The following is a 21,267-nucleotide window of genomic DNA, read 5'->3' on the forward strand; positions in this document are numbered from 1 at the left end:
CCTCCAAGTTATCCTGGAAATCAGACTAAAGTTGCCTTTTTTCATACTACTACAAAATTACATACGCTGCAAGGGATAAATTGTGACAGGCTGGGAGAAAACGAGTGGTTACTGGGCATGTCTTCTGTGACTTCACGACTAATCCGTGTTCAGCTGGGACACCAGTACGTGCATTTTTACAAGGGACGATGGAGGAAGGTGTGAAAGCAGAATGTTAAATGTCAGCATTACATAATTCAGCTTCTCCAAACTATGCGTTCTTATATTCATGTTGTAACAGCCTCATCAGAGTGATTTAGATTTGATCTTAGCACTTTAATTCTTGGGGCACCTGTGTGGCTCAGTCGGTTGAGCGTCCAACTCTTCACCTCAGCCAAGGTCAGGATTTCATAAACCAAACCATGAGATCGAGCCCCACATTGGTCTCTGTGCTGACAGCACAGAGCCTGTTTGAGATTCTCTGCTTCTTTCTTAAAATAAATCAACATTAAAAAAAAAATAATTCTTAAAACTGTAAAGAATTTGCCTTTAAGCTAAATTCCAGATTCCTTTTCATGTCTCATGGGCTTTTTCTCTACCTTCCTATGTCTACTCCAGCTCTCCTCCTCAGGGAGACTGTGCTGATTATACCTTACCTATCCCTCTCAACCTTCCTAGGAGGTAAACATCACTTCCCTAGGAAGGTTCCCCTATGGATAGGATGATTGTTTCTCTCATGTGTCTCTGCTCTGGGAGCCCTATGCCTCTCAGTGTCCCAACACCTGTTGTACAGAGTGGTAGTTAGATATCTTCTTAGCAAAATCCCCCCAGACCACACGCCCCATGCATCGGGACTGTTTATGTCATCATCTAACCCCAGCACCTAACCCTAATACATAAATAAGTGACATATTGGGAACCTGGGTGGCTCAGCTGGTGAAGGGTCCGACTTCTGCTCAAATCATGATCCCACGGTTCATGGGTTCGAGCCCCGCATCGGGCTCTGCGCTGACAGCTAGGAGCCTGGAGCCTGCTTCAGATTCTGTGTCTCCCTCTCTCTCTGTTCTTCCCCTGCTTGCTCTCTCTCTCTCTTTCAAAAATAAATAAAGATAAAAAAAAAAAATAAGTGATCTATTTGAGTCTGGCTGGCAAATACATTAAGCCATCAAGTTAAGCACTTCAGTGCTGGGATTTAATTTGGCATTGTATACTTGGCCAAAAAATATTAAATTCATAAATAAATTTTAACCTCAGATCCATTTAACTTACAAATGTGGTGAATAATTGATTTATGGAGTGAAAAGGAAAACTTTTGCAAGATAGTCATCTGGCCACAATAATCAATTAGAGAAAGGAGTTTTCAGCCCTTACTGAATTTTTCTGAGGCCAGCTCCCAACACGGGATGATGCCATAATCCACAATCATATGGATCCTGAGTCAGTCAGTCTGGGCTCAGACCTTGGCTAGGATGGCCAGCATACATAACCATGATGATCAAGTTGACTAACCCCTCTACTTCGGCTTTCTCTGAAATGGACGGGAGAAAGTGATAGAACGGGGCTCATGACAAGACATAATCCCAGTTGAATGCTTGCAAGGGTGCCTGGGACCTGGCAAGGTTTTAATAAATGCTAGTCATTTACACTAGTGATATTGATTAGCCTCTGAGGGACAGAGTTATAACATAGAGGCCAATGAAACAAACCCGCTAATAGTTAACGTTTTGTTTTGACGTTAACGTGTTTTAGGTAGAGTCTGAAGCCGGTTCAGAACTGAACTAATATGAAGCAAAACTGCAGCCATCATTACTACAATTAAGATTAAAAAAGCATTTTAATACCGCAAGTCAACTGTGTTCCTCATATCTCCCGGATATGTGACTGGTTTTCTGGAATTCTAGCTCATGATATTTTATAGTTCCCTAGTGCCAGGATTGGGACTCGCAACCAGCCCCAGGAGTCAGTGGCTCAAGCATCAAATTTGACTTGACAAGGAATATTAAATTGTCATCGTGGCAGATTCCGTTCCACGTTTTGGACCTAAACTCCCGTGTAGTTAGATGCAAAATAACAAAACCCACCAACCATGCATATTAATTTAAAATGAACCAGTCTTGACAGGTAGAATTTGTTCATTTAGGATGCCTCATGGAGGAAAGCGGGCTAAAGTGTTTCATCCCTAACTCCCCGAAAGTTACACTGAAACATAGATGCCTCTGTTTCAAAATCAGAGCTTCACAATATCTCAAGGGTAAAAGATTCTCACTAAGAATAGATTTTACCAAGATATACATCATGCCACATCCCTGATTTCCCTAATCCTATCCTACGTCCCATTATGTTGCTAGTTACCCATGTCCTAAGCCTACCTGGATCTGTCACCAAGCCCAGTTTCCGCCCTCTGCGGCCTCCCCCGTTTTTAATCAAAGATTACCAAAGTTTACACACGGGCGTCTGCTGTCATTAGAGCGGGCCTGATGTTTGCACAAGTGCAACAAGCATGGTAATTGACCACACAGGGCTTTTTAGGTTTGCTTTGCTGGAACTTCTCATGAAAGATCGCCTCTCTTTGGAAGCCTCTCTTGGCTACAAACACAAGCCAAGAACTCACCATCAGGTGATTTGGGAGAATTCCTCTCTTTTTGAGGTCCCCCAGATATCCTCAGATTCCCGGGCCTGCCAGGAAGTAAATTTCCTTCCTCACTGTAAGGTTAGGAACCCCGTCAGTCAGGTACCAGGCTGTTTTTTTCCAGAAGGGCTTTGTAATCATTGGCTCCATAAAGTCAACCTTAGTTCCATTAAACTTTGTGGTCATATCTGATTCCATGCACATCGTTCTCAAATATGATAGGCCAAAGTCTTGGTTATATAACCTTTCGTTTTCTAATTATGTCCTGTTATAAAGAGAATAGATTCCTATTGAATTTCTGCAAATAATTATATTGGCATGAAAATTAGAACATTCAATAAGAGTTTGTAAATCCTAGAGGGATCAAGCAAGGAGAAAAAGAGAAATGACTCGTTTCTCTTTACAAAAGTATCATCTGCTACATTGTTACTAGTTATAGATAGCTTAAGAGAAAAGCAAAGGGGGTTCCTCATATCCAGAAAACAGAGCATAAAAGAATCAGCACTGTTCGGCACAAAGGCTGTAAAAAAATATTATCATTCTTCATCAGTTAATTCAGTCCCATGTAATTAGGTTTTGTTCGGCTTGATCTTGGATTAGCAGTTTTATGAACTTGTCAGCTTCTCCACGAGAGCACTAGAAATCCTCACTCAGTCCAGTGGGATGGTCTGAAATATATTTAAACAAAGTCACAGGAAGTCTGTATTCCGGGGTATCTGTCATCATTTTCTCTATGGGTCTCTGAGACTACTCCTTTTTATTGAAGACGAAGCATTCTGGTCTGCAACTGATTGCAAAAAATTTGAAAAAGAATAAGAGTGAAATAAAACCTATCTGTGGATGTCAAAAGACTTTAAATGACCGTGGTTAAAGATCTGGTGAGAATTCATTTGACAAAGAAATTTGGTTCTTTGTTTCTTTTTTTGTTTTTGTTTTTTGCTTTATTTTTTAATTTTATTTTTAATGTTTATTTTTTTATTTTTTTATATGTATAATTTATTGTCAAGTTAGGTAACATACAGTGTATACAGTGTGCTCTTGGCTTTGGGAGTAGATTCCTGTGATTCATCACTTATATACGACACCCAGTGCTCATCCCAACAAGTGACCTTTTCAATGCCCATCACCGATTTCCCCTGTCCCCTTGCACCCCCGCCATCAACCCTCAGTTTATTCTGTGTATTTAACAGTCTCTTGTGGTTTGCCTCTCTCTCTGTCTGTAACTATTTTTTTTTCCTTTCCTTCCCCAGTGGTCTTCTGTTAAGTTTCTCAAATTCCACAGGAGTGAAAACACATGATGTCTGTCTTTCTCTGATTGACTTATTTCACTTAGCATAATACCCTCCAGTTCCATCCACATTGTTGCAAATGGCAACATTTCATTCTTTCTCATTGCCAAGTAGTATTCTATTGTATATATAAACCACATCTTCTTTATCCATTCATCAGTGGATGGACATTTAGGCTCTTTCCATAATTTGGTCATTGTTGGTAACATTGCTATAAACATTTGGGTACATGTGCCCCTATGAACCAGCACTCCTGTATCTTTGGCATAAATTGCTAGCAGTGCTATTGCTGGGTCGTAGGATAATTCTGTTTTTATTTTTTATTTTTTTTAACGTTTATTTATTTTTGAGACAGAGAGAGACAGAGCATGAATGGGGGAGGGTCAGAGAGAGAGGGAGACACAGAATCTGAAACAGGCTCCAGGCTCTGAGCAGTCAGCACAGAGCCCGACGCGGGGCTTGAACTCACGGACCGCGAGATCGTGACCTGAGCCGAAGTCGGACGCTCAACCGACTGAGCCACCCAGGTGCCCCATGTTTTTAATTTTTTGAGGAACCTCCACACTGTTTTCCAGAGCGGCTGCACAAGTTTGCATTCCCACCACATCCTCACCAGTATCTGATATTTCCTGAGTTGTTAGAAATTTGGTTATTTCTGTGGCATATAATGTTTTTAAATAATAGCCAGAATTAGGACTGATAACATTATACCAGGACATGTCATGAACAGCAGGGGCCTTGGCAAATGTCTAAGAACTTCGTATAATTTCTGAAATATTTATATTATTTACATTCACCCATCTATATAGAACCTATGGGGAAGGATAAGCATCTCTTCCTTTTTCAAAATAATTTTCATACAATTGAACATACAAAGTAAATTTAATTACTCTTTTTGCAGGATGAAAAGACAAGTCCTTTGAGATTTTCCAGGGGCCCTCCGATAAATCTCAAAGTCGGTTTGAGATTACAAAAGATCTCACAATTTAGAATTTGACTTTGGAAGGCAAAATATCAAAAATGTCAAAAGGTTTGAACTCTTGAATAAGTAAGACCCTGGGCCTAAAAATATAGTTACCTACCTATTTAACCAAAGTAACAATACAATAATTCAAAAGTAAACATAGAAGGTAATAAGATTGCAAAAAAAGCAAAAGAAGACAAAAGCTTAATTCGGTATAAACGTGAGAATATTCAGTTTTCTTAAATATTGAAGAACGTAATAAAGTCAATACAAAGCACAGGAAGTTGTTCTGCTAAGACAAGAATCTTTGTTTTCTAGGTAGGTTACTTACAAAGGTAATAAATAAACAAATAAACAAACAGCAAAAACTATAAACTTTTACAATCTCTTCTTGAGAGAAGACCAATAATCAAAGAATACTTTGTTGCTATAACAGAGAAAAAAACCAAATTCTGGTTTTGCATTTGTGTACTATTAATACTGAAACTCTTAAAAAAAAATAAGAAAACAACTTACAAATAAGACCACCTAATCTTATCCAGGTTTGATCTCACAGGACAAGATTCCGTTTTCAAGATTCCTTTTTCCCAAACTGCCTGTAACTTTCTCTTTTTTTTCCTATTTTTTTTAAATATTCTAATTTTTTAGTTTTTTAAATTTTACTTTATTTATTTATTTATTTATTTATTTTTATTTATTTATTTTTTGAGAGAGAGAGAGAGAGAGAGAGAGAGAGAGCTTGGGGGAGAAGGGCAAAGGGAGAGGGAGCATATCCCAAGCAGGCTCCACACTATCAGCACGGAGCCTGATTTCGGGCTCAATGCCACAACCCTGGGATCATGATCAGAGCTGAAATCAAGAGTCAGATGCTCAACTGACTGAGCCACCCAGGCGCTCCTGCCTGTAACTTTCTTATACATTCGTTTTTGTCCTTTATTTTCACCTTTTACTTTAGAACAAAATTACTCTTTTCCCAAAACAAAAACACACCCTATATACTGTGCATACTTTGCATACAATGTTTCCCTTCACCCTGATTGTTACTGGTAGTTTTATTTTCACATATTGATTGTAGTTTTTAGCCATTAGTAACCTTTACTTTCTTACGGAGAAAACTAGGAAATAAACAGTAGTGAATTGCAGCAGACTGCTAAATTTTATGAACACACATGTCACAATTTTTATAAGTATATTCTTCCTTAGAGTATATTTTTTCAATGTGACAAAAAGAACATGTTTATTAACAGATTCAAATATATTTAGCTTCTCTATACTGTATGAAAATATGAAGCCCAACCTATAAAAACTTAAGTGTAGTCTTAATAATTGTTTCAGTAGACTCTCTTACTTAGAAATTATTAACTGTTACCTACTACTTAACTCTAAGGTTATAAGTTTCCAAACAGATTTTCAGGCAGACATGTGACAACACTAAACAAAGCTAGACATCATCTGGAGTTATTATTCTGATAACTCTTTGTTACGGCACATCCATGTCAGGCAAGGATCACAAAAGCAAAAACCTAAAGAAAGTTAAATACATGGGGTTTTTATTCGTTTTACCGTCATGCTTGATCTCCATCATCTATCTATCTATCTATCTATCTATCATCTATCACTTATCATCTATCTATTATCCATCTATTATCTATCTTTCTATCATCTATCATCTATCTATCCATCATCTGTGTATCTATCATCTATCTATCTACCTATTATCTATTAGCTAATTTTCTATCTATCATCTGTTGTCAACCACCATCTACCTATTGTCTATCTATTCATCTATTATCTATCTATCTATCTATCTATCATCTATCTATCCACCTATCTTCTTCACATATGCATTTAAATCTCCATATCATAATCAGCAGCATCAGTGCCCTGACGTTTCTGTCTAATACACGAGAGTGCTTTTAATTCCCAAATGTATGTTCTCAGCAGTGTAAACGCTGGTGCGCTGAAGGTGATGCACTTTCTCAAAACATGCAGGACGGAAAATGCCACAACCTACCAGACGGGCAGGAAGGCAACAGTGCTGGCTCATCACCTTCTGTGGCCGAAGCCTGGCGAGACGTGTCACATTAGAGGAATCCTTACCTTGTTTCCTAACTACAGGAAAAAGCACCAGGGTTGGCGGGATCAATTCTGTGATGTCAAAATGCCATCAGTAAACCCCAGCTGCCCGTTCTTCAGCGGTGCGATTATGAAGTAGCATTAACTGTCTTGCAGGCCAACAAGCTGAACTTCATGATATTTAAGGGGCACTGACCCATCCCAAGTCATCCATAGAGAGTTCTCAATATCTTCGATTCGAAAACCTTACATTATCGAAATCTATGTTTATTTTATGTTCATCTGCGATTTTATTTTTTTAATACCCTATCACGCTGGAAAGTAAAAGATCCCTGTATGTAACTGTTACACTTTTAGCTAATCTACCTTATTTTCAGTTGTATTAAGAAATGGAGGGTCTGTCTGAGGTTCTCTCTCCGGTGGGAGAGCCCAGCAAGGAGCCCAACGGATACCGGCACCCAGTAGGTACTCACCTCTTCAAACAAACCACTTCATTACTCTCCAAGACTAAGCCCCTTATTGTAAACAAATAGCAAGTTGTGAAAGGTCCATTTTGCCTGACCTTTTTGAATGGAAATGTGGCACTTCTAATATTTTATAGGGTATAAAAAGATACCTGTGAAAAAGCATTTTATATAAATATTTTATATTTATATCTAATATCTAACAATATAAAAGATAAAATGAGAGGCACCAAAAAATAAAGTAACATTCTCAGAAACACATTTGGTGACATATTTTGTATTGCCTTCTTCCGATGTGACTCCTAAAATGTATTTTCCTCTGATTAGAATATAGCAAAACCACTCAATCCAACCAAGTGACATTTGCTATTTCCAAAATCGACTTTAATTTTGTTCAGTTAGTTTTAACTTTATTTTTAAAAACTAATTTTAAAGCTAATTATGCTTTCAGGGCAAGAGATCTAATCTCTTAAAGACTCCCTGACTCCACGTTCTAAGAGATTTCTGTAGCCAGAGGTTAAGCTTAAAGCTTTACGAACAGCTTTAAGACAAGATGCTCAATTCAAGCCTAGCTTATTTACCTTATGTCCCGGATTTCTCAGATTTTACTCTAGAAATCTAGAGAGTGACCTGTGTCCTTTAGAAAATATACAATATTGTTGAGAAAAAGAGCTATTTATATTTATATATTTGTGTATTTTCAGTTCCATCTTTGCAAAAAGTTTTGGGGCAGAACTAAAGGGAAAGAAATGTTTCCAGTATCAATTTCTGCATGAAAATAGTGAGAGCTCAGACTGTGGTGTTTCTGGTACAAGAGGGTCAGTAAATTCACAGCAGCTGTTGTAATTTTTCTCTTATGATTACAATCAAGCAGTTTGTTGTCCTGGTGGTTTAATTTAACTATTGGTTAGTTAATACACACTGCAATATTGGTTTTAGGAGTAGAGTTCGGTGACTCATCACTTACATAAAACACCCAGTCCTCATCACAAGTGCTCTCCTTAGTACCCAACACCCATCTAACCCCCCCCACCACCCTCCAGCAAACCCCAATTTGTTCTCTATCCTTAAGAGTCTCTTGTGGTTTGTTTCCCTCTCTTCTATTCCCCCCCCCCTCCCGTGTGTTCATTTCTTTTATTTCTTAAATTCCACCTGTGAGTAAAAACAGTTTTTATGTTTGCAGAATAGAAAGATAAGCTGTCCCGTTTTTTAAACAATGAGTTTTACTGAAATAACCAGGATGCAAACAGTTTTGATTAATCATCGCACATACAGAGATCTTCTTCAAGAAAATCTTTTTCTTACTTTAGCTCTCCAGCTGAGATACGGGAAAATACAATAGATGAGAGAACAGGTTCTGAAGTCAGAAAGCCCGTAGTCAGATTCCTACCTCTGTGACTCATTTGCTGTGAGATCTTGACCACATCATCGAATCGCTTCAAACCGCATTCTCCACCATCTAGAAAATGGTGATAATGATAGTGCCTACTTTGTACAATTCTCATAATGATTCAATGGAAAGGTAACTATAAAATGCTAGACACAGTGCGTGACCTGTGCAAAGGGTTGATGTATTATGGTTTCTCATTAACAGCAGTGATGGCATCATTCTGCCAGGATGACTCCTGCATCTGCAATTTTTCCCCATAAATATGAAGGAAGCACTCTATTTTTCATTTCTACTGTCATATTTACATTAGGGCTTTAACTGATAGATCCTTGAAGCATTACGGGGGGTATAGAAACTTGGAAGGCCATTCAGTACACTTTTTGGCAACACGCAATTTCGTTGGTGGTTATGTTTCAAAGAGACTTGTGATATGAACAATGGAGATAAAAAGTAATTTCTTGACCTCAAAAGATCAAAAAACCCTTCTAGTTTTCAAATCATACAATTACGTCAATTTGCGTTCAGCAAAACCGAAGCCGCGTTTTTGTCTTTCTATAACTTGATGTAAGGGAATTCCCAGAGGCCTCTCTCTGGAGCTCTTTTGCATACTAATTATTCAGCGGTTTAAATCACAGCAGCAGCACCATCTATTGGGGAGTTTTTCCTGAAACAAATGTTTCTACAATTCTGGAAACAAAAAATATCACAAAATAATTTTATGTTCATTTCAATTTTTCATTGAGATAAAAAGAAAATTTATTTCAGTAAAAGAATTTCTTCCAATGAACATAGTCAGGAATTGGTAAGAATCGCAAGTCAATGTCTCATGACAGTCACTGTTGAGACATTACAACAAAAAAAAGGAAAAATTAAGTATCAGAAGTAATAGGCCTTAGGGGAGAATACTTCTTCCCTAATTATCACAGTCTGACGCACGCATGCCTTTTGCCTGCTAAATGACTGGGGAGATGTGACAATCTTCGCTGAAAATCCAGCCCCTTGTCACTCCTTTGTGCCAAGGTAATCCAGACGCAATGGATGAAGACTAGATTAGACCACGATCCACTGATCATAGCTTTCTGTTGGGTTTATAGCACCAGATGGCTTAATTATTCTCAACAGTTCTCAATCTCTGTCTGTCAGGGAGACCAGATGTAATTTCTACCTTCTGGAGAAATAGATGCCTACGATTGAATACAAGAAATAAAATACGAAACAGACCCAAGAATTGAGGTGAGTTAGTAGAAGTAAGTCCACGTACAAAGCAAAGTCCGTATCACCTCCCTCTTCCCTGATAGCAAGGGTTCAGTGCTGGCACGGCTGGAGGCACATGGGAAGCATTTTGACAGAGGTAAGTTGTGGCTACACCCATTCGTTTATATTCAATGTTCGCACACTCACAAACACACACGTATTTGTGATTAGCTAATAAAACACACACAATTCATGTTTTCTACCAGTGCAATTTGATTGCACGTTTATTTTTTGTGTCTTAAGTTAGACATTGAGTAACGTCTCAATGTATTCATTGGGTTAATAGCTTGTAAAATACGCCAAAAGGCTAGATAAGGTCCTCCATCCAGCTCTGTTTGTGATGGACTTCACATCATGCCTTACTTGTGTCTTGATTTAGATCCATCTTCTAAGGGTTTGACTAATTCTAGCATGCCTTCTGTCTTCTCCAGCAACTCACCACACAAGGCAAACAGAAATAAAACTGTAAAAAAAGGGCTATTATATCTTAACCTTCATGTGTTAAAACAATGGAAATTCCCCATATCTGTCCCATTCCACTTCAGTACGTTCAAGGTTGGCTCATGAGCCCTAGTCTGCCATATGTCTGCCAAATACCCAACCACATTCAGCGTGGGAGGAGAGGTCGCGGGGAGCCTTTTGGTCGGAAGATTAATGGATGTTCAGTGTATTCAATGTCAACACCCAAAGAGCATTCTCCTCTTCATGTGTGAAAAATGTTTTTCACTTTAGTAAACACGCATTCCAATTTCTAAGGTTCCTCCTAAGCTCACCCCAGCCTACCCCTCACCATGAGTTTACCCTGGATATCCTCCAGGCTATATATTTAGTGAAGACTGCAAACTCTTGGCACACACAATGTGTGTCTTTATTTTTCTATCATCATCCCTAAGCACGCTATCCAGCCCCTAAGGAGCAATATGTAAATGTTATGGAATGAAAAGGAAACATCTACACCTTGACCACAAAAGAACGGATTTTTTTAATCAATGACGTAACTGCCTTTTCCACTGAAAGTTTATAGTTCCAGAACGAAACTATGTTACAGTATCCCTACATGGTGCTTGGGAATATGAAAAAAAATGATAGTATCACATTTTCATGTCCTGTATTTGTTTTTCAGTGATAGACGTCTCTCTAAAAGTATACCACTTATGACCTAATAATTACATGATTGCAAAAAAAAAAAAAAAGATATGTTAGCACTTCAAAGATAAATATTGATTTTAATTCAATATTTATATTTATTTTAATGTTAATTTGAAAGCCGTTAGGAATCTTTATGATCCATGCAAAACATTGTAAAAACAAACCACGTCAAAAAACATTGCAAATGAGGAATTTCAGTAGTAAGGAATCTTTGCCAATTTTTCTGGTTAATTTGGTATATTTAAAATATTATTCTTAAGTCAGTTCCATAGCAAAGTACCCAGAGTCACAATAAAAGCTCATAGATAGTACAAAGTCAAGGAGATGGGAGGATGCTCCATATCCTACTGGTCTTTAAAGAGCATAAGAAATTTAGGGAAGCATTTTAAGATGAAAAATTAAGAGCAAACAGACTTAAGCAAAATACTCAGGAGTCCCACATCCCCAGTGCATTGCCAACATTCTCCACACTTTCCATCTCGGGCGGGGTTTGTTTTTGTTTTTGTTTTTGCCACCTGGAACAAATTCAACAAGAGAAATGAGCACTCCTGAAAAATACGAGGGGGCAATAATAAAAGTTAAGGCGTAGCCGTCGGGTCGCAAAACTGGTGGTGGCTCATTACTACGTAGGTTCCATTGTGTTAGGATGGCTCCAGTGCAAAGCAGCGTCCTAACCCCGGGGGGTTCCTGCTGGAGGCATTAAGAAGAGGGAATGAAGATTTCTTTTCCAAATTAAGTTGTCAAGGAGCTCATTTACACTACACAGTGAGTGTATGTGGGCGAGTTGCTGAAGATGATGATTTATGAGGCTATAGACACTTAAGTGATTCTGGTGATGGAAATCCACAGCAAAATCCACTTAGGAGGACAAAACAGAGCTCCTATTATCTGTGGGAGGTAAAACCACACGGCTTTTGCCCTCACAAATTTCAAGTTACCCTACTGGGTTTGGGAATGGAAAGAAAGCTCATTTACTTAGAATTCATGTTTTGGTTTAATATTATTACACAAAAAAGTGTTTTGTTTTTTTTTTTTAACTTGATATTCATTGGATCTAATTTAAAGGAATTTTGAAAAGATGTTTCTTCTGTTTTTGAAGGGAGGGTGAGGACTGGACTGACCAATCACATCATGGAGAGCTAGGTAACAAATAGACATTTAAAATATCTAAAGGTGAATGAATCGTAGCTCTCCATCTTCAAAGGCAGTAAACCTCCCCGCAAAAAAATTATGTCTTAAAAGGCTAGGCAAATACATAAACGTACTTGATTAGTGTACGTGGCCATTAGCAGTTAACCTCTTCACAGTGTTTTCTTTAAAAAAAAAATTCTGAGCACAAAAAATGTAAAATGATAAAACCAAAATGGAAATTGTAGCTTACCTTTCTCCACTCTCTTTGGTGTGCATGCTCTTTAAATGCCAAGAAAATTAATTTTAAGAGTCTTATGAGAACTTATAGGCTTTGATCTTACATGTTAAATATATTTGCAATATCCTATTTTAGTAGCAAAGTGTGAGTCCCCTTGACAAGTAAATTCCTATGGAAACAACGGAAAACGGAAAAACTCACTGTAGTGTTATGGTTAATCTAGTTTTACATTTTTTACAAGTGTTTCTACAGAGTGTGCGGACGAACCTTTAGAATAATTCTATGTCACCTGCTTCTATGAGTTCTAACTTTTATATACACCACCTTCAATGTAATGTAACAGCTTCTCATTCATGTGCATTAGATTATTATATACTTCCTATGCTATAGGAATGTAAGCACTACTTATTCACGCTGACATTATCTTATTGCAATATTCATTTCCTTATAAAAGATTACAAAACCACGACCCAAATTGACAGCTTATTCTCTGCTCCTTTTGCTACGTATGAGACATGCTGAAGCAGCCCGTGCTTTTGTTTTGCTTGTATAAAGGAATTCATCAAGGTCTCCCCTCACCTAGTTCCAGATTCCAGGGGAACGTGACCAATCTACGCATTTTATTTCATTCACTGATAAAAATCAGATGTATTTGTTCATGTATTTATGGGCAAATGATATACATGTTACTGCGTATGTGATGATACCAATTAATACAAATAAAATTCGGGATTCAGGAAAGGTTTTGGTTTGCTTTTATGTATCTTTTTTAACTCTTCTGATGCTTGATATAACTAGATTTTCCAAAAAAAAAAAAAATTACAACATTTTTTTCCCAAACAAGTAAATATGTAATCTCTATAGGATTCCATGAGTTTTCATGCCAATATTTGATGGACTTTTATGACCTTTGCTTGAAGAAGTCATAGTAATCACAAACTTTGAAAATGTAAATAATTTCATGATGCATGAGTACATAAATAAAAAAAATATTAAGATGCAAAAAGGGTTCAGGAATTATAGATAGTAAATACAGTTTCTCAGGACGTAGAGTTGAATCAGGGTCATATTTCAAATTAGAATAGATTTTAAGTTAAAAAATAGTATCGTTTAAAGGCATTTACACTTTAGTACGATTAACATTTGTCAGCTAGACCCACTCGCTATTATAATGCCAAAATGTTGATAACTCAATTTTTACTCGTGTTAAAAATATTAGTTTTATATTTTTGTAAAATGTGGATATTGCATGCTGGAGCAGAAAGGTGGGCTTGAGCCACATAGGACAGTGCAAGAACATAATTCAGAATTGAGTTAGTGTGAAAATGCATAGATTTTGACATAGTCCTATTATCATCATTCTTAAAAATCAAATTAAACTTCTGGAGTGCTACCATTTTAATAAGCTCGTGGGGAATATGGAAACTTACTTTCACATGAAAGTGTCCTCCTGTCGGATGTTCATTTTAAATACTTTTAATAAATTGCATATTGAAAAAAAATCTCACTTTCTGGAAACACCCTCCCTGCCACATAATGCCTCTGGTCACCACGGTGTCCTGTAGACCTCACAGAGTGTCCCTGTGACCTCACGATAGCCTCGTGAGTTGGGCAGGAGGTGTGGGGGTTCCTGAACTGGCTCCACAGATGGGGAAACTGAGGCCCGGAGCCAGGGAAGCACGGATCAGATGGTGTATATTCCAGATGTCAGTCTTTCCTCCCCAATTAAAGGAAAACACATTTCAAATTTTGCTTGGATGATGTATATTTTTATGGACCACACACAGGAACTTCACCTCCGTCAAAGATCCTTAGCCAAACAACCCGCACAGCTGTGACGGCGGGTGACAAATGACTTCGGCAGCACGACTGTCATGGCTTCTCCCTAATGCAGTGTTTGGCATCCAGCTCAAAACAGAAATAAATAAGTAAGTAAATAAATAAATAAATGACAGGAGTGGAATCAACAGGATGAAGCTGTTTTCCTAATATAAAACAGACTCCTGAAATATACGTCTTTTTAGCTTGATCGATTCAATAACTTATTTATTAGACAGCATAACCAAATAACAACCTGTATGTAGTAAAACTGTAAATACAAACAAATATATGCGTTACATTTTAGTAAGCAATAAAAATAACAAGTACTCATATATTTTTCAATCTCCGAAGGGCGGTATGATCCGCTAATGAAGTTTGCTGCTTGTTTGAAACCGAACACTGAACAGAAGGTTGAAAAAAATGAGGGACCAGAGGACTAACTCACCAAAGGCAGTAAGACACAGATGAAAAATATTCGCTAGCATCGAGCTGTTGGTGTTATCAGCATTAATAAACAATGCCCGTACTTAGAAGCGTGTCTCCTAATCACAGAGCCAAAATACCCAAAATGATGTTTGGTTGATGTTTCTTGATTTTTTTTTTTTTCCTAACAAAATGTGATAGCATTTCAATTCAAATTAATTAGATTATTGAGTATCCTATTATGCTGTCCATCTAAGACCAGGAAAACTTAGAGCCTTCATCAAAGTATACTTTTTTCATTTCTCTAATCCTCACTGCATTTATTGTTTGAAAATGGAAGCCAATGTTTCCCCATGTTCATACCTATCTTAGAAACAACTGATGCCATATTGAAATGTCAGTGTCTTTTAGACCCATGCCCTCTGACTGAAATACTGGATTGGACCTTGTACCACATCAAGAATTCTATGTGATAAAAGCAGACTGCCTGTCCATAAAGCATTAGCTGTCTGGTTCCCATAATATCTCTCCCAAAAACCTTCCTGGGTGACAAATACATATGTATAAATAGAAATGTATTTCAGTGTGCAGTCTCCATCTAGACCCACGGCTAGATCTCCACATGGGAGTGTGCATTGGAGTGTGTGTTTTCAAGAGGTACGGTGTGCATTTTCCCTTCCCCAAGTCCTTCATCCTTGGCCTTCGCTTGCACACATTTTAGGAGTCGAGAGACAATTGGAAGGCATTAGAGCAAGCCAGACATCAAACCCATTTATTCTGAATCTTAAATTATGACTCTTTATCATCAATATTTTGGTTACAGTGTTACACAAAAGACAAATTAACGTCCGCTGTGAGGTCTCTTCTTGGATTGCTTTGGGATTAGCAACATCTCCTTGGCCTATGAACCCTGCACCCATCATCTCCCAGCCGCGTCTTAACGCTATTGTTGTACAAGGTGCCCAAACCGGAAGGCTTTGCAAAACTGCTCCCAGGGTGCCTCCGCCAATACCTGTAACCGCTGTGACTTCCAGGTGGCTTCTCGCCAGGTGCTCCCAGAGAGTGTCAACACGCCTCTTTCCTTGGAGGATCAGAGGAGGATCCTGGAGGAGAGTAGCCCGTCCTGCTGGCTTTGAAACACCTGATCCGGATGCACTCACGGAGGGGTGGACACAGACAGATGAAGACAGGCAGCTGGGAAGACCGAAGCACGCTGGGCCAAGGAAGCGTGTGTTTAGAACACTCGGTCATTACGGCTCCCATGCTTCTCTTACATGATTCAGGCCACCCAGGAACATCAAGTTGTTAAAGTATTCCAGAGCGTTAAAAAAAAAAAAAAAAAAAAGAGAGAGAGAGAGAGAGAAAGAAAAAAAAAAAAAAACCAACAATCCAGCTGGTTAGTTCTAAAGGTGCATCTGAGAGAATGTCTTCGAAAGAAGCAGAATTGTCCGTCTGCTACTTGGACTCTGAGATACGGGTACCTTCTGTTTGGTGCGGTCTCATCCACAACAAAATACACAGGTATGTTTCTGTTTTGTTTGTTTGGTCTCATTCAAGAAATCGACGTATGTTTCTCTCCCCCATCCCAGGACGAAAAATAGAAGTAAGGGTAAGAAGGGAGAGCTGAGTGTGGAAAGAAAGCAAAGCTTTTCCAGAAAAAAAAAAAGAACAGCGACAACCAAAAAAACCCACACACACGTAAACAATACAAAGCAAAAGTCGCAGTCCCATCGTGCAAAATTTGCTTCTCCAGATAAAGCGCTTCTTGACAGATTCACAATGTCCCCTTCCCCCTCCCGAGGCCTCCCGTCCACCCGGGGGCAGATACAGAATGAAAGCGAAGCCGTTCTTTTCCTTAAGGCGGAACAGACACACAAAGAACACATTTCAAGGACTATCCGGCCGGTGGTGATTCGTGGGGCTCTTGCTCTGAGCCCCGCCTGCGACCTGCAATCCATCCTGGAGATCGACGGCACTCCTCGCGTGGGGCAACAATACAACGTACAAACAAAAGGAAGAGAAGTCAACGGCCCCGACAATAAAATCCAGTATTGACTTTACGATCACAGGTACAAATTGCTCAAATCGATAAATTCGTTTCTCCTTAAGACCTCGTCGTCTAAAACTAATTAGAAGCCAGGTTCCCGAGGAGTGGCCGATATGCAAAGAAAATACTGGAGATTTAGAAGGAAATCATTCTTCTACCTCAACAGTCTGAAGGAGGTTGGAACCAAGTGGTCCTGTTCTGGCAAGTTCAGGGTGTTCGGAAGGGCAGACGCCTGGGTCCAGATCGCAACTTCCCCACCGTCTGGGGGCTCTGTGTTCATAGAGGGAAAACCAAGAAGCCCGAGAATGTGGAGTACTTCCAGCCTCCCATGAGGTTGCCCCTCTCCAGTTTGAGATGCACGGTGTCCTCTTTCTCCATCAGCAGCAGGACACCATTGCTGGCGGCTTCTCTGGTGACGTCTTGGTCCCCCGCAAAGGCTGAGATCACTGGGTAGCCGTTCTGCATCAAACTGACCTGCAGGGCAGACGGTAAAGGTCAGCAGACCGTGCAGGACCCCACCTGCCCGCACTTGTCCTCACCTCCCCCGCGCCCCACCCCTTCCAGGGGAGCCCCGGCCAGGGCCTGGCCCAGAACGCGAGGCAGGCCCTGAGCCCGCAGCCCTGGGTCAGCCAGCTCCCTGGCTGGCGCGGGGTCACAGAGGGGGCGCCAGGACCTGTGGCCACGGGGCGTTAGTAGTCCGACGCTGGAAGGGTCCAGGCAGCTTGGAAGCTACCCACCTGGATGGTCTGTCTGTTGTACACTTTGACCACGTGGAAGCTGAAGCTATAAATGCCTTTTCTCGGTGCTACAAATATGCTGGAGGCAAGATCGAAATGGTTGCCAATATTTACTAATACCTGAAAGAGAAGAGGGAATACAGCACAAACGTGGCAAGCCCCTCCTCAGCATCTGTTTTACCCAGACTGGCAACACCACCCACCGACGCCAGGTGCTCCAGGAGCCGCCGAGCCGCAAGCCAGCGCCCAGGCAGCGAGCCAAGGCTGCCCCCGGGGGAGGAGCCGGTGGTAAAATGCCCTGCATGGGGAAGGTGCTGGAAAAGAATCCTCATGGATCGCAATGAACAAGGATGTTTAAAAATGTATCTCGCCTGTGGATTGACAAGGTGCGTGCAAATTTCGCGCGGTGAGGGCCAGGGCGAGGGAGAGGAACGGAAGACGATAAGGTCAGGACACGAGCAAAACGGAGTCTGTTCAGACGTGTGTGGGATTCTGGGGACTTCGAGGTGAAGTTCAGTTTCGCAGAAATAGAGGGCCGCGCCAGACTGAATGGGGACAACCGGGCCACGGGGTCATCAATACCAAAGCCAATTCAATGAGATAACCTCCAGCCTCTCAAGCTTGGAACTCCACTCCATTGAGCCCAGGAGAGAATGGAAGGTGTGAGGTTCTTGTCCCCACGTGTCCCCAGCCCCTGGCACCCTCCGTGGCAGCGCCCAAGAGGTTCTGGATCTCGGGGACTCAGTGGAAGACCCCACGGGGGTAGGCAAACCCTGGCTGCAGCTGATTCCCTGCACTTTCCTCTGAGCCGTGCGCCTGCTCCCTTGGCTGAGCTATGATGTCATGCAGAAAGGCTTGAGGAAGCAAACGGTGTGCAGGCAGCACTTGGATACTCCGAGCTCAAACTGCAGGAGGGAGTCTGCAAGACTAATGACAAAATTAACCGGAGGATACGAGGTCACGTGACCCTGCAGCCGCCTTCTCTCAAACAAAAGGGGGGATGAGGGCGTTACAATGCCATGAGCAGACTTTGAAGAGTGGAGGACCCCTCATAATGACCCAGTGCCCTTTCAGATGGTTAAGGCAGAATCTGGCCACGCTGTCTGGATCCTGTCCCCATTCCTACTCACACACAAATGCACAACTCAGTTAAAATCATCAAACGGCCCCCCTCGGTGCTCTCGGGCTTTTCAAACAGACAGCCAGCAACAACAAAACCCGAGATCAGGGATCCTGTCATCTGTTCAGAAAAGGAGTCTCAGCTGAACACCTTCTGCTGTTATTTCTCACACACTCATCACAGATGAATGATGTGCAATCCCCCAGCCGTGTGGGACGTTGCCCCTGAGAAGCGCCGTAAGGACTCGGGAAAGAAGCCTGGAGCCAGCTTCTTCGACACAGCTCAGGGCGCCACTCAGTCCCCCTGCCTGCCGGGCTCACGCAGACACTCCGGGCTCTATTGTCCGAGACCTTGTACTTCACAACGCCTGTCTGTCTCTTCCAGCCTGTGCTCTCTCTCTGTCTGCCTTACAACACTTTATGGGAGAATAAAGCATTCTCCTTCCAAACCCTCGGGGCTGTTTCCTCCACCTCAACGACCTCAACTCTTTTCCATCCGTTTACATTCAGGGAACTGGTAACTTTGGGGCCCTGTTGTCGATGAGAGGACACCCAAGGAGCCCAGAAAAGCAGGTTTTCCGTACACCCTACCTGGGGAGCCAGGGAAACATCGTTTAGCCTGTCCTGCCATAGTTCGCGTGTCTATAAAATTAGAATCTTCCTACAACGTGTCTTGCCCTACATCACACCAAATGACACGATGGATTAGCAACGCTGTGAAAACTATTTGTAGGACCTCGGGAGATGGCTAATAATAAGGCACGAAGAAGGATGCATTAATAGTGTACAGAGGTTGCAAATACCCATTTCATTATTGTCTACTGTACCTGGACATCATTAAAATAAATAATTTTATTTAAAAAACAGATTAAAGAACCACCCCCCCCCCAACCTCCAAACCTCAAGTAGATAATCCTTAGCAAGAATGAACATAAATTAATACTCTGGCCTAAAAAGAGGCAGTGGTATGTGTAGGTTTACTGGGTGTGAGAATCGGTTAACAGAAAGGAAGTTAATTAAGTGTGGCTGGTGAGCCCAGCCCTTTGTTTTAGTGGCAAAAGGAAGGGACTGAGCAGGTAAAGTTTGGGAACCGCTATAAGGTTTTCCATTTGTTTCTGAAAAACAACAGTAACCAAGACGGGAGGGCACAGGACGAAGGTCACAACCCCCCATCCTGAGCCCAATGACCCAGAGAAGGGATTGCCAAGGTCTGGGCATTCAGTGACCCTTGTGATTTGAACCTAGAAAGAGAAGTGGAATGGCCTAGGGCAACATAAGTCACTGATCCCTACTTGTTTTTTTCTTAATCTATAGAACCACACTATATATAATATTTACGGGCAGGGTATATTTGCGCATTACAATGTATGTATCGTACTTCCTATCTATTCCATTTCTCTAACCACACTCTATTTTGTTTTGTATTTATATAGCCATCCCTGCTGTTGCCCCCACATTCTTCCCAACTTTTTTTTTTTTTTGAAGATAAGCATCCTGTCCCCAAACCATCCCCCAATAAGCAATAAGCACATAGTTTCTGATCGAGAACCCTCTCTTTGGGTGTGTTATCAAGGCGCTCAATCCTCAAGTTGGCCACCTGGGGGGCTGAAACCCATCCACCCCAAACGACAGCCCTCACCCCAGAGGAGAGTAAAATGGGCAGTTTCCTTTTGGGGAATGCATTCCAGGTCTCTCGGCTTTAAGGGACTGTCAGTCGTCCCAGTGCGAACGGAGCTGATGGTGATACAAAAGCTACAATGTGAACAGGGGAAATGGCAAGGAGGGCTCACTCGAAAAGGCAGGAAGGACAAGGGCAGGGCGGAGAGGCAGGGAGAGCCTGCAAGTCCCCAGCCCACGCGCCCGGGCCCCCGCCCTCTCCACCCCCGGCGGGAGGCGAGGCGGCCCGGCCGGCCGGCTGACCTGGTCGAAGTAGATGGTCATGGTGCGGTTGCTCATCTCGGACGGCTCGTGGTTGGTGCTCCGCGTGGCGGAGAAGGCCACCTTGGCGCTGCCCGAGCGCACGGAGATGCCCAGGGAGGAGGTGACCGCGCCGTCCGCCGACGGGCTCGAGTCGCACACCACCAGGCACTTGCCCTCCAGCACGATGGGCTCCGTGTCGTTCTGCGCCCGCACCGGGCAGCCGGCCGGCAGCAGCAGCAGCAGCAGGGCCAGCGCCGCCCCCAGGCAGGAGCCGCAGCCAGCCGGCTCGCGCAGCGCCCCCCGGCGCCCGGGCATGGTCAGCGGCGGCCCTCGGGGGCCCCGGCCGGGCGCCGCCATCCGGGCAGGGGGGGGCGGGGGCGCGCGAGGGCGACGGCGGGCAGCGGCCGGAGGAGCGCGGGAGGGCGCGCAGGACTGCGCGGGGCCCGGGGAAGCCTCCTTTGGCCTGGGTCCCCTGCTCTGCTGGTCAAGGCCAGGGTCGTCCTCAGAAGAAGGGCGCCAGCGGACCTGTGAGGGCAAAGAACCCAAACCCTTAGACTGGGAGGTGAAGCTGGGGGGGGGGGGGAGGGGAGGGGACGCGGGGAGCAGGTGCCTGCAGCGCCAAGGAACCCCCCTCCTC

At 42.1% G+C, this 21,267-nt stretch overlaps 1 protein-coding gene and 1 long non-coding RNA gene across 2 annotated transcripts; both read right to left on the bottom strand.

Annotated features, from left to right (window-relative positions):
* Positions 1–10,234: 10,234 nt before the first annotated feature.
* Positions 10,235–14,090, bottom strand: LOC122232690. Its single transcript, XR_006210083.1, has 3 exons — positions 13,994–14,090; positions 12,576–12,732; positions 10,235–10,508 (listed from the first exon to the last, which is right to left on the bottom strand). It is a non-coding gene; the product is annotated as an uncharacterized LOC122232690 (long non-coding RNA).
* A 2,881-nt stretch (positions 14,091–16,971) lies between these two features.
* Positions 16,972–20,987, bottom strand: CBLN2 (cerebellin 2 precursor). Its single transcript, XM_007084765.3, has 3 exons — positions 20,631–20,987; positions 17,592–17,711; positions 16,972–17,328 (listed from the first exon to the last, which is right to left on the bottom strand). Exons 1-3 carry the CDS (start codon positions 20,985–20,987, stop codon positions 17,131–17,133), a joined length of 675 nt encoding a protein of 224 aa, XP_007084827.2. The 3' UTR covers positions 16,972–17,130.
* Between the last annotated feature and the right edge of the window lie 280 nt (positions 20,988–21,267).

This window comes from Panthera tigris, chromosome D3 (assembly GCF_018350195.1).
Source record: "Panthera tigris isolate Pti1 chromosome D3, P.tigris_Pti1_mat1.1, whole genome shotgun sequence".
Taxonomy (NCBI): domain Eukaryota; kingdom Metazoa; phylum Chordata; class Mammalia; order Carnivora; family Felidae; genus Panthera; species Panthera tigris.